Source organism: Prionailurus viverrinus, chromosome A3 (assembly GCF_022837055.1).
Source record: "Prionailurus viverrinus isolate Anna chromosome A3, UM_Priviv_1.0, whole genome shotgun sequence".
In the NCBI taxonomy this organism is placed as follows: Eukaryota; Metazoa; Chordata; class Mammalia; order Carnivora; family Felidae; genus Prionailurus; species Prionailurus viverrinus.
In genome coordinates this window covers 57,844,796-57,857,878 of record NC_062563.1, presented here as the reverse complement: position 1 = coordinate 57,857,878, position 13,083 = coordinate 57,844,796, and the positions used below count along the sequence as shown (strand labels likewise).

The following is a 13,083-nucleotide window of genomic DNA, read 5'->3' as shown; positions in this document are numbered from 1 at the left end:
CAGCATGGGAGTATAGTTTGATACTTTGTTATTTGCTTTAGGGGAAGGATGAAAAGATTGTTTATAAAACTAAGTCCTTCATCTTCCATTTATAGAAAAGAGTACTTTTCTAAATGTAAAAGAAAAAGCTGATAATCTTTAACTACAATAACACAGATTTATACAAGTGATACTAGAGTCTGTAATTTCTACAGTTGCTATGGGCAGTCAGATCCCAGAAACATAGATTTGTCATTTGTTTTCTTGTTTATGATGCACAATCATTCTTCAAAGCATTCTGTGATTCAAACTTCTAGAAATTATTGTCTGAATGTGCCCTTGCCCTGCTGTTATTTCACTAAACTTGTAGAACTGGCCCGATTTGCTTACTGCAAAGAAAACTTTATTCTGCTGTGGCTTTTTTGGACAATCTTTAAATTAGCCTCCACTGTTCTATGTAAAACCACTGGAGAAAATAATCTGCCATTCATGGCCAACTAGTCCTCAGGTGGAGGGAGTGCTGGCATGGACAGGCTGACTTAAATTCCTCCTAGACCATTATTTGATTGGTAAACTTGGGTACATCAGCTTGCTTGCTTGTTTGCTTTTAAGTATTTCTTCATCGACAATTCTTCGCTTACAAAAGGGGTACAAGAATGTAAAATGGGTAGAAGAATGTCTGCCTCTTTGAGGTTTTGTGATAATTGACAAAAAATACAGGTAAAGTGCTTTGCATGCAGCTCCCCACATAGAGCTACACAGTTTGACAAACGTATTATTTGCTGCTCCTTTCTTCCCAGGCATATGAAGCACATACTTTTTAATGAAAATTTAGAAGGCAGGCAGATTTTTGAATGGCTCGTTGATTCTCTTTAAGAAGATAGGACATCCCTACATTCAATTCTTGTTACACTTTTGAAACACTAATGCTTTATATTAACTGAAGTACTCCTAGAATCCTTCTCTTATCCTGGACTTGTCCTGCATAACTTTCAAAGTCTGAAGATGACTTATATGCTCTATTCAGGTGGAGACCTTTTTTTTTTCCTTTCTTTCTCCCGTGTATCCTCTGTTGACCTCTCATAGATTCCCTATGTTAGAACTGGGGGGGGGGGGGTCTGCTTTAAACTCTGAAATGCCGAGTGCTTAGTAGCAGGAATCATATTTTGACATTGAAAACATTTGAAAAAAGAGAAGGGTTTTATTTCCTAAATATCGAAGGGAAAACGGTTTCAATTATTTGAATGACGACCGGTCCGCTTTCGACGATGGATCCTTTCAGTTTCTGGTGATGAAGATACTGGGGCAGTAAGACTTCACCCAGGGAAGCGGAAAACTGCCCTGTGAGCAGGCTGCGCTCCGAAGGCAGGGGGCGGTCGGCGCTGGAAGCTCCTGGAGATCCAAGGAGAATCGCGCTCCCTTTTCCTCCCCTCTCCTAACCGCAACCCGTCCTGTAATTAGCGGAGCGAGTCAATCTGAGCTAGGCAAATCACTGGCTTTTCACGAAATAATTATATTTGTGTTGCTCTCGGACATGTGCACCTCTAAGCCTGAAAACAGAGACAGCTGTTTTTCTTTTTCGTGACCGGGGGCAGGGAGAAAACAGGGGAAGCGACAGTGGTGGAGGGAGCGAAACCAGTACGGGGTGGACGAGAAAAGTGGGAGCGTGGGAAGAGAGTCTGGCACGGACAGTTTCAGCGCGCAGAATGCCCTGTACAGTACGCGATGTGATAACCCTCGGAAGGGGAACAAAATGAGGCTTTTCTCAACTTTCTGAAACAGCCACAGAGCTCCCCAGTGTGTCCCGGCCTCCGCAGCTCCGGGGCCGGGCCGGGAGCGCCCCCACCCCGCGGGGCCGGCCTCCCCTCCGGACCCCGAGCCTGCGGCGCCTGGGCGCGAGCCCGGCACACCCGGCGTCCCCTCGTAGGAGCCTGCGGGGGAAAGGGCGCGACGCGTGGGTCGCGCCGGCCCCTTCGCTGGAGGGACGCCCGACGCTGCCTCCGGGGCGGGGACAGCTCCGGCCACCTTGCGCGATTCCGCCCGGAGCCGGCTGGTTCCGGGGGTGGGGGGGCCGGGCGCGCGGTGCGGGCTAGAGAGGAGCGCGGCCCCGCGTCGCCCGCGGGCTGGGGCAGGTGCGCGGCGCGTCGGCCCGGTGCTCGCGTCCTCCCGCCCCGCGGCCCGGGCGCCGTGCCCGCCCCGCCCCTGCCCCCGCCCCCGCCCGCGGGCCGCCCGGGGCAGGGCCTGCAGCTGCGGCCGGCGAGCGGCGCACCGGGCATGGGCCGGCGGCCGGCGGCGGAGGGCGGCTGAGGGTGCGCGCTCGGCCAGGCGGTGTGCCCGCTCGCAGCGGGGACCGAACCGGCAGCTGCAGAGACCCCGGCCCCGCGGCGGGCGGCGGCTCACGGATCCGCACTGTGCGCAGCCGAGCGCGCGGCGCTGCCTCGGAGCGATGCGCTGAGCTCGCGGAGGTCCGAGCGCGGGGCTCGCCGGCAGCTCGGGGAGCCGACCCCATGGAGCCCGCGGGCGCCGGGAGGAGCCTGTGGGCGCCGCCACCGCCGCCGCCACTGCTGCTGCTGCTGCTGCTCCTGCAGGTGGCGGGGCCGGCGGGCACCCTGGCTGAGACCCTGCTGGACGCGTCCAGGGCTATGGGCTCCAGCTCCAGCCCGCCGAGCCCCGCGAGCGTGGTGGCTCCCGGAACGACGCCGTTCGAGGAGAGTCGTTTGCCAGTGTTCACCCTGGATTATCCCCACGTGCAGATCCCCTTCGAGATCACCCTGTGGATCCTGCTGGCCTCCCTGGCCAAGATAGGTGAGCGAGCTGGACCCGGGAGCTGGGGTGGAGGCGATCGGAAGGGGACGCCCAGGTGGGCGTCCGAGTAGGCGAGTTGGCCTCTGGGTGGTGGCCACCTCCCTGCGGATCAGGGCAGGGGCGACAAAGCAGCTTCTGTTCCACAGGGACCCCGGGAGGAACACTTTCATGCTTTGGTTCTTAAGTGGACATTGGCCTTGAAATAGCCCGAAGCTATTAGTCCATACAAACTCAGCGATTTGCTGCTTACTTTTGCCTCGGACACCAAGTGGTACAGCCTCCTGCCAAAGTAGAGACCTGTTTACTGAGGGAGGAGGCGAGTTAGCTGAGGTTTATTGGTCTCCCCCACTGGGAGAGAGGCGCGGGCTAGCACAGAGACTAAAACGGTTAAAGCCCTGGATGCTCCGAGAGAGAGGCGCCTTGGCAGTGACCCAGACCCTGCCATGCACCTGACTAATGAGGTGCATGGAAGAGGACCGACGACTGAGTGCCTGCAGCTGCGACAGGAACACCCTGTCTCCTCCCCTCCTTTGGGCTGAGGCTGTCACTATCCAGGAAGCGTTTTCTTAGGTGACTGAGGCCAGTGAAGCAAGATGCATATTTAAAAATAATTAACCCACTTTTTAAACTGTCTCCTTAACTCTCATTTGGAAAGCAGAAGCGCAGAATGTCTTTTCTCATCTGCATTCCCCACGCCCCCAACACGTAAACTTTTGTTGTGCTCATGGTGCTTTATGCTATTTTTGCTTTATATTTTAAATACTTTTTTTATTTTAAAATATGTCAACTACTGTCATCATGATTCAAAAAGTTATTAGGTCGAAAGACACGTATGCATTATTGCATACGTCTTCTGCATTTGTCCTCGGAAAGATCCTGTGCTGCACCGTGAGGCAGGTCGCCCTAAAGGATGAGAAGACGCCTTGCCTGTTGGCCTTGGGCTTCTTGATTGGTGGGAGAGATGTCATACACACCAGTGACCCTAATACAAGAAAGTGCTAAGTCGTGTGACAAATTCAGAAAAGATAATATGGCAGTGTCGGGAGGCAGAAGTCACTTCACGATGTGAAGGGAGCATTTAAATTGGGCTTTCAAGGATGACCAGGGTAGGGTCAGTCGGAGATGAAAGGGAACAACATTCCAGAGAGGAATGAACAAAGGCACAAATTGGGAGGAAGGCACAAAGCAGGTAAGAAGAGATGGTTTGCAGGAGGGTGGAAGTTGTGGGAGGTAAGCCTGATGTCAGATAAAATTAATTAGATTCTATTAATGGTGGCCAAAGGAGGCACATGCTGTTTAGAGACTTTTCAGGCTGCAGTTGCCTGGCTTTGACATTGTTGTACTAGTTCAGTGTTTTAATTCCACCTGAGAAGTGGAAGCAGGGGAAGTGGATTTCCCCATCTATCAGGTAGGGTATACACATTTACGTAAACTCCTTGTCTGTAACAATAAACTCAGGTGCTGTCTCCTCACATGGTCCTTACAACAACCCTGCCATGCAGGAAGGGCAGATATTAATACCCTCCCCCGCCCTTGATAGAGGTGGAAACTGAAACTCTGGAGAGTTTACAGGAGTTGCCCACAGATATACAAAGTGGGGAGCCAAATGCAGGCTCTGTTCACTCTGTCCCAGCCTCCATCGCTGGAGAGGTGCTTTTGTGCCCTGTTTCCATTACTGCTGCTCGGTTGCTATTTCTATTCAATTACAAGTCTTTGTTTTGTTCTTCACTCCTGATTATTTTAATCTGATTAATTACACTAATAACAGCTGCTGGTAGGCACTTAAGTTCATTACCTCTAATTTTCACAACCATCGTGGGTAGGTCTGATTACCCCATTTCCTATACGAAGAAACAGCAGTGGGGAGGTTACCTTGCTGGTGGGTGGGGAGCCAGAATTCCATCCAGGTCTGTCTGATGTCTCATCTTTGTGTCTATCCTGGAGGCTTATTTTGTTATGGGGATTAAATGACACTACCTATGTATAACATTCTTAGAAAATGCTGGACGTGTGGTAAGCGCTGAATATTGTCACTAGTAGGCGTGGAAGAGGAGTGAACTGAAGCCTTGGGTAGTGCTCTGGCACTGTGTTTCCTTTTCCACTGCGCTGGGTAACCTCCTGCCTTTCTCTACTTCTTTAGGTTCAGCCTTTCCCAAGTGTTCCTATTCATGTGTGGGTTGCTCTTTCATACTTGTTGTTTTCTGTCATCATCTATTCATCTCGTTTGACTTTATCCCATTAATTGTGTGGTGTTTTATTAAAATGCTTCTATGAGTTCATAGGTGTATTCATCTGCCCATTGGCAGTATTTTTGTTTTATACCCAGATGTATTTATATTCCCTGGCACTTGTTGTTCTGACCTTTCTGCCCCTCCCCCAATTGTCATCTTTACTGGCTACTAAGTCCCCTTTCTTCCCTGCATCTGGGGTGGCACAGAAATGGGAACACAGACAGATGTTCACGTCTCCCAACCAGAAGGGTCTGACCAGAGAGAGACCTCAGTGGAGACTGCCATGGGTGGGGTAAAGGGTATATATAGTTCCCAGAAGAGAGTATAGTTTGAGTCTCCCAAAGCCAGTTCTTGGGGGTCTTTCCTAGGTTCTTTGTGTATATATAGTCCAGCCCTGCCTTCCTATTGCAACTCTGCCCTTAGAGAAGCCTGGAAATGCCCAGATATCCACCCCCACACCCCTCCCCCACCGGCCCTGCACTTTTTGTTGGATTTTAGGAAGACTGTCCTTGTATTGTGGGATGCCTTTACAGCCCATTAAACAGTATCTAGTCATTCAAATTCTATCTTAATTTTTGCCCTGGAAAAACTATTATTTGGGGAGACTTATATGACTTAATTTGCTCATATTTTGGGCACGATGATGAATTGAGCTGTGCAGGGAGACTTGAGAGATTACAGATGTGTTAACTCATGCAAAATGCCATGGTTTCTATTTGGAGCACTTTTATGCCATGTACCTGGTGTACCTGAACTTACCTACCCAGAGAACATGGAGAAACATTGCTGGTGATTAATCTAAACAAAGGTAACAGGTTGCCCCAAATGGAGGCTCCTAATAACATTTGTAGGAGGTTTAAATCATGCCTGATGGTGAATTCAGAATTGTTTGCTATATTGCAGTACAATAGAACCTTAGAAATATTGCAGTCAGAAGTGAGCAGGTACATTTGCGGGAGAGTGTTGAATGATTCAACTTTTCACTGTTTTACCTGATTATTAGAGAAACTCAATTTCTGAATTATTTGGTTAAAAAGAAAATCCTCTCATCATGATGATGATGTGAATGTGTATGTAAAGTAGGTTAAATAAATCAAAGAATGTAGGAAACTTACTATACTTTTGAACAGGTGTTAAATTTTGCAGTTTTAGAATTTGTTTTTCACTTAGATCCAAGTTAGCACATGTGAACTTGTATTATTCTTTAATTTTTAAGATCTATGTTTTGAATGATTGTTGATTTTTTTAACAGTTATAAAATGCACACCTTGCTTGGTAATCCTATACACAGCAATGGAGTTCTACAGCTTAGAGTAATAGGTAGCCAAAGAATTAAGAAGAGGAAGAACTTCCAGGAGTGTTCTAAGATTGTCTCCTCTGATTTCCTTGCCCATGAAGTGGATCAGTGGATTTATCCTAAACCAGGTGAACTTGGGCATGTGTTCTACCATTCTTCGGAGTTCAGGGACAGAGTACTGGGTCCCTGCTGTTTAAAGCAACACAACTCCGTTCTCTTGTCCCCTCACCTACCTAGTAGTCTTGTTGAGCTGGCCTGTTTGCCTCTTCCAGGTGTCAGACTGAATCCTGCCTTTTCATCTCCTTTGCCCTTAAACTTGGGGTTAGGATGCAGAATTTTCCACTTCCCTCCACCCCGTTGTCTTGACATTAAATAACTTGTAGTATTATTTTAAGGAAAAGTCAAAGCAGTTTGGTTCCTGAAGGTTTCTCCTCTGGGATCAAGTCTGTCCTGATTTGAAATATGAAACCAGATAGTTTCTGCAGTTGTTATCTGTCTGTATTACCTGAGATCTTGATCTCTTAGAAAAACCTATCGTTGCCCTTGATCTGTTTCTCTTTGTTGTATTTGTTTTTCCTGAAGTGTATACACCAGCTGGTTGGACAGTGGATGAAGCTCGTGATCTTTCCTTGTTTCTGAACCACATCTTACTTTGAACACACTTGTGGAGCTCAGTCTTCCTGATGGCGTGCGCTTGTTCCTAATAAAGCTAAAAGAAGAATTTTGATTTCTTTTTGTCTGAAAGCTTCCATCTCTCTCCACTTTGGGTTAACCATACATTTCCTGTGTTCTGTGTGAAGGATGACTGCAGCAGCTTGTATTGTTTCTAAGGATCATTCAGGTGCCACCTGGAATCTTATCACTGCACTGTAACGCAGAAATATTTTCATGTCTTTTAAAAGAATAACAGGTAATTTTTCTTTCTTTCTTTACCTTGATCAACAGTCTCCGAAGTTTATCTATTTTATACTTTTTCAAAGAATTAGATTTTGTTTGGTTTCTAGTTTACCAATTTCTTCTCTGTATTACTTAGTTACTCCTACTTTATTGGCATATATATATTTTTTTCATTCCTGAATTGAAAGTTTAGCTCATTAATTATTGAATTTACTTATTTTCTAATATGTGTATTCCCACCTAACAATGATAATTAATCCCTGAAAAAAAACAATTATAGTTGAAAACATAATATTACTTTCAAAAATTTTAATGACAAATGTTTTTATGAGCTCCTATGTTCTAAAATAGGCATGCCCTTATGCTAACATGACATCAGTCTTAGGAAAATGCACAAAACTATTTCAGTAGTTTATTTTAGTTATTACAACTCCTAAGAAGCCATTTCTCTTCATCAGTTCCTCCAAAATGTGGCTATTTACTTGTTTTCATTAAATTCAAAGCTGTGATAAACTAACACTCAAGACTGTGTTACAAAGCATAGTCATGATAACTATGTTTATGTAAATTTATCTGTATTGCAAATTATAATAACAATAAAGAGCATGGCAAAGACTAAAGAATTCAGGGAGGTGATGCAAATGAAATTGCACTTTCCTAAGCAATTGCATGAAATCATTACTGCTATTAATTGACAAACCACCTGTATTCTGAAATGAGAACTTAACATATCAGTGATAAAGCTGGAAAGATGACTGAAGTATCTCATCAAGGGCACCCAGCCACCGATTTAAAATCTGTAAAATCCAATACAGTCTTTATGAAGTCAAAGAAATGCCTCATGTGCTGAAATAGGAATAGTAAAAGAAACTCTTCTTAAAGATGGTTTCTCATGATCCAAATGGGTATATCTTAGAGGAATGGCAATGTATTTATATTTTTTTAACGTTTATTTATTTTTGAGAGAGCATGAGCAGGGGAAAGGCAGAGAGAGAGGAAGATACAGAATCTGAAGCAGGCTCTAGGCTCTGAGCCCTCAGTCCAGAGCCTGACATGGGGCTTGAATTCACAAACCGCGAGATCATGATCTGCACTGAAGTCTGACACTTTAACCGACTGAGCCAGCAGGTACCCCAGCAATATATGTATATAAAGCTAAAAGTATATTGTTCTGTCCTACTTTAGTTGCATTGTATAGTTTTGATATGTAGAGTTTTCACTACTGTTTAGTTTTCAGTATTTTTAAATTCCCTTATGATTTTTTTATTCTAGCCCAATAATTATTTAGAATTATAGTTTTTAGTCAGCAAGCATATTGAGATATGTGGTTATTTTTTATTTATTCATATTTTATTTAATTTTGGTTAGATATGCCTGATAATTGATTTTTGATATTGATTGAGATGTCCTCTGTGGTTTAATATCTGGTCGTTTTTAAACTGGATTTTCCATGCTTGCTTGAAAAAGATTATAGGGGTGCCTAAGTGGCTGAGTCAGTTGAGTGTCCGACTCTTGATTTCAGCTCAGGTGATGATCCCAGGTTCATAGATTGAGACCTGTGTTGGTCTCCATGCTAAGCGTGGAGCCTGCTTAAAATTTGTGCTCTCTCTCTCTCCCCCCCCCCCATTCCTCCACTCTCTCTGTCTCTCTAATATAAAAAAGAAAGAAAAAAAATTATATATTCTCTATTTATTGGATGTAGGATTCTATACAGGCACATGTGCACATATGAAGATAACATGCCTCCACACAGAGGATTAGATTACATTTTAATTATGGTGTTCAGATATTTAATAGAATTGCTGAGTTTTGGTTATTTTATCTATTAGGTTATGGGGTACATTAAAATCAGTCTCTAAGATTGTGATGCCAATTACTATTTGTAATTTTGTCAGTTATTGCTTTATATATTTTGATGCCAAGTTATTAGGTTCATACAAGTTTAATATTATATCTTCTGAGTGAATTCTTTAATGATTAAATTATGAGCTTCTTTATTTTCAATAATATTCTTGTGGCTCATAGTCTGTTTTTTTCTCTTACTACTATTGCTATTCAAAATAAAACTAGATTTTGCACATGTATTTTTTCTGTATCTGTTTTCACATCTACATTTTCCAGACATATCTTTTCCCTTAACATTGCAATCAAATCAACTAGATAATTGTTCTTCAGATATATTTTGTTAAACTACATACACATTGGGGTACATGTGCCCCTATGAATCAGCACTCCCGTATTCTTTGGATAAATTCTTAGTAGTCCTATTGCTGGGTCATAGGGTAATTCTATTTTTAATTTTTTGAGGAACCTCCACACTGTTTTTGGAGTGACTGCACCAGTTTGCATTACCACCAACAGTACAAGAGTGTATACACTGTATGTTAGCCAACTTGACAATAAATTATGTTAAAAAAAATTTTTTTAAATAAAGTCCGTACTTAAAGCTCAAAAAAACCCCTACATATAACTGGATTTTTTTATATTTAATTTAAATTTTAAAAATATTTGTAATTTAAAAAATTACAGTTACATTTATTGTAAGTTAAGATATATGCAAGCTTATTTTGTTCTTTGTTTATTGTGCTTTTATCTGGTATATTTAATTTTAGTGTCATATTTTGGCCTAGTCAATTTTTTTCATTTATTTTTAACATATTATTATATATTCTGTTTCTATTCCTTTTGTGCTTACTTTTCAATTTTAATTTGATTACCCGATTTAACAGGAGTCAGGGAAGACTGCTTTGGCTCACATCCCAGTTACATTTTCCTACATATTTTGTGGTTGTGAGATATTGGGTACATAACTTAAAACTCTCTGGGGTCAGTTGCCTTATTGGTTAAATGGGTATAATGAAAGTACCAATGTCATAAGCTTCTATAAAAAATAAATTAGTTAATATATGTAAAATATGTAAACAATTTTTGGAACATGGCAAACGCAGTATTTACTATTATGTTGTTGTTTTATACTGTTCCTTAATAATATTTAAACTTTAAAATTTTTAACTGCTATTTGTCTGTTTCAGAATTGTAATTTTTGGTTTAGAATTCAGACCTGGTTTATATTTAACTTCTTCCAAATTAGACTTTAATTTTTAGACCTCGTTTGTATTTAATTTCTTCCAAATTAGTTTTTAATTTTTATAAGCAGTGTTTACATAGATTTGCAAACATGCTTACCGATTTTTTTATTGTTACTTCTTCTCTCTCCCTTCCACATTGTTTTCTTTTTACTGGTTTTCTTTGATACATACTTCATTCAGGGAGGATCTTTGAATGATAAACTCTCTTGATCTTTAACAATGTCTTTATCTTTATTATTCTCTTGAATGATTATATAACAACATAGGAGTTGGAATTATTATCACTTATCAGTTGGAAAATATTGTTTCATTACTTTCTGTCTGGTTTTGTTGCTAAGGAGATTTATGTTATTACTCTCATTGCCCTTTGAATTAATCAGACTTTGCTGTCTGTGTGTATTTAAGATTTTTCATTTGGTTATTTCTGATATTCTGCTGCTTCTTCAGTATGTCTAGGTATTGACTTATTTTATTTTTGTTGCTTGGACTTGTGCTTCCATGTTTCTTAATGCCGTTTGGTGTTTTTCATCTCTTTTCTATTTCTTGGTGATTTTATCAGATCTTTTTTTCCAGCACCACATTATACTTTCACAGATTAATCTGTGCCTAACTTACTCATTGGATTTTTCATTTTAATTATATTTTCATTCATGCTGCTTTGGTTCTTTTTCCAGTCCAAAATGCATTTTGTTCATACTATTCTACTATTTAATTAACTTATACTACTCCTTTGGAGTATTTTATTTAAACTGTATTCATTTTATAGTTGTTGTTGTGGTTTTTGTTTTTCCTTTTTTTTTTTAGATTTTCCTGTTAGGGCACTTGGGTGGCTCAGTTGGTTAAGCGTCCAACTTCAACTTTGGTCGTGATCTCACGGTTTGTGGGTTCGAGCCCTGTGTCAGGCTCTGTGCTGACAGCTCAGAGCCTAGAGCTTGCTTTGGATTCTGTGTCTCTCTCTCTTTCTCTGCCCCTCTCCTGATCATGCTCTGTCTCTGTCTCTGTCTCTCTCTCTCTCTCTCTCAAAAATAAAATAAACATTAAAAAAAACTTAAAAAGGTAGATTTTTCTGTTATTTTTAGTTGTTAATTATGTTTATCACATTTACCGATTTTTCCCTTTTGGATATTTATTTCCTCATATAGATTATATTTTTTATCGTGAGCTTAGCTTCAGCAGGGGATGTTTACTTGGAAGTGGTTTGTTTCCCTTAAGTTATGAATGGTTCTAACAAAAATGGTTTTGAGTTTTCATGCTGGGACCAGAATTTCAGTGATTGGTTTTTAGTGCTAGCTTGGTTTTCCTATATTATTCAAGTGGACTTTAAACCTGTGTGTGGGGTCAATCTGGAATTTTATATTTCACAGGTGAATTTTCCCTCTGCCCAAGGCTATAAAGAGTTGATGTATTTCCTTCAATTTTTCCTTGGCTATAGACATCTTTTAGTACGTGTTTATTTGGCACAGAGTAGCTCTCTGAGACTCAGGAATTTATGCATGAATCCTTCCCTTACTGGTCTGACTTCGGATTTCTTGGCTTCATATAGGTGTTCAAATGCTAGGTCCCAGCACGTAGTGCAGGTAACTTGTGTGGAATCCAATCCCCCAGGTTCACTGTGGCTTGAAATCCTACTGATGTCTCTTGCTTGGACTTCTCTTGTTTCTGGCCTCGGAGACATTTTCCTTTATTTCGGATGTGGCTAGATATTAATCTTCTGTGTTTGAAGTACGAGATGGTTTTATCTGTGTTCACATTGTTGGATGGCTCAGTGACATTTTATATGGCACTTTTAAAAGAAATGCGTGCTATGTAGTGTTAAAAGCCCATGGATATGTTCTGCCCATAGGATATCATAATGGACTCTCTTCAATGTAAGGTGAATATAGTATGTTCTTTTCCTAGTTTTTCTATCTGCAGGATGGGAAGATGTAACTATTCTCCTTTTCTCTTCTATATTTTCATAGTTGGGTAGAAGAGAAATAGTTCAGCAATTGAAAAAGTGTTGGACTTGAGGTTTGGAAAATATGTCCCCAGATTAGAAGCAGGAAGACCCTGTGGCACTTTGAGTTCTGCCATTAACTTTGTTGTATGATCCTCCCAAGACTTGGTTCTCACATTTAATTAGTAGAAGTAGGGATATGTATCTGCCCCACCTGTTTAACATTTCCAAGGGATAATAAGAGATACTCTGTAGGGGAGGAAGTAATTTATAACAAAGATTTTACTTTTATAGCAAAAGAAACTTAAGCCAAGAGAAGCATGTGTTTATTATATTAAAGGGACGTGCAGACATGGGCGTATTGTCATTCTAAATGAGGCGTGCACAATTAGAGGTTACTCTCTTGCAATTACATCTTTTAAATGTGATGAATCATAATTGATGTACTTCCTGCAACAATCCTACACATTGTTCATCACTGTTCTAGGGCTTTCTAATCTTGGTTTGTAAAATTCATCCCTTGTTTGAAGATGTATGCATTCCTTTCCCTCTTCAATAACTCCAGGGGAGGTATGGGAATTCCTTTGAAAGCTCTCTGGGTGGTTGTGACATAACCATATTTTTAAAGGTGAGTTTCATGTTAATACTTGGTGTTGGCATACAAAGGCCCACATGTGAAAAACAGAAAAGTCAAATTCACAACTGTCTTTAGAAATTTCAGCGGCAAATGGAACAGATTACACATGCCCAGCCTGCCTGTGAAAGTGCTCTAAAGCAGTTTAAAAATTTTGTTATCCATGGAAAGTTTCTCGTGGAGTTACAAGGCCATGGGACAATTCTTTTGCCGTG

At 41.6% G+C, this 13,083-nt stretch overlaps 1 protein-coding gene across 1 annotated transcript in view; it reads left to right on the top strand.

Annotated features, from left to right (window-relative positions):
• Positions 1-2,221: 2,221 nt before the first annotated feature.
• The window catches only part of SLC9A2 (solute carrier family 9 member A2), a 100,571-nt gene continuing 89,709 nt past the window's right edge, over positions 2,222-13,083 (top strand). The window contains exon 1 of the mRNA XM_047854129.1: positions 2,222-2,784. Coding sequence (XP_047710085.1) covers positions 2,487-2,784 — 298 coding nt within the window. The 5' untranslated portion in view covers positions 2,222-2,486. The remainder of the gene's footprint in view (positions 2,785-13,083) is intronic.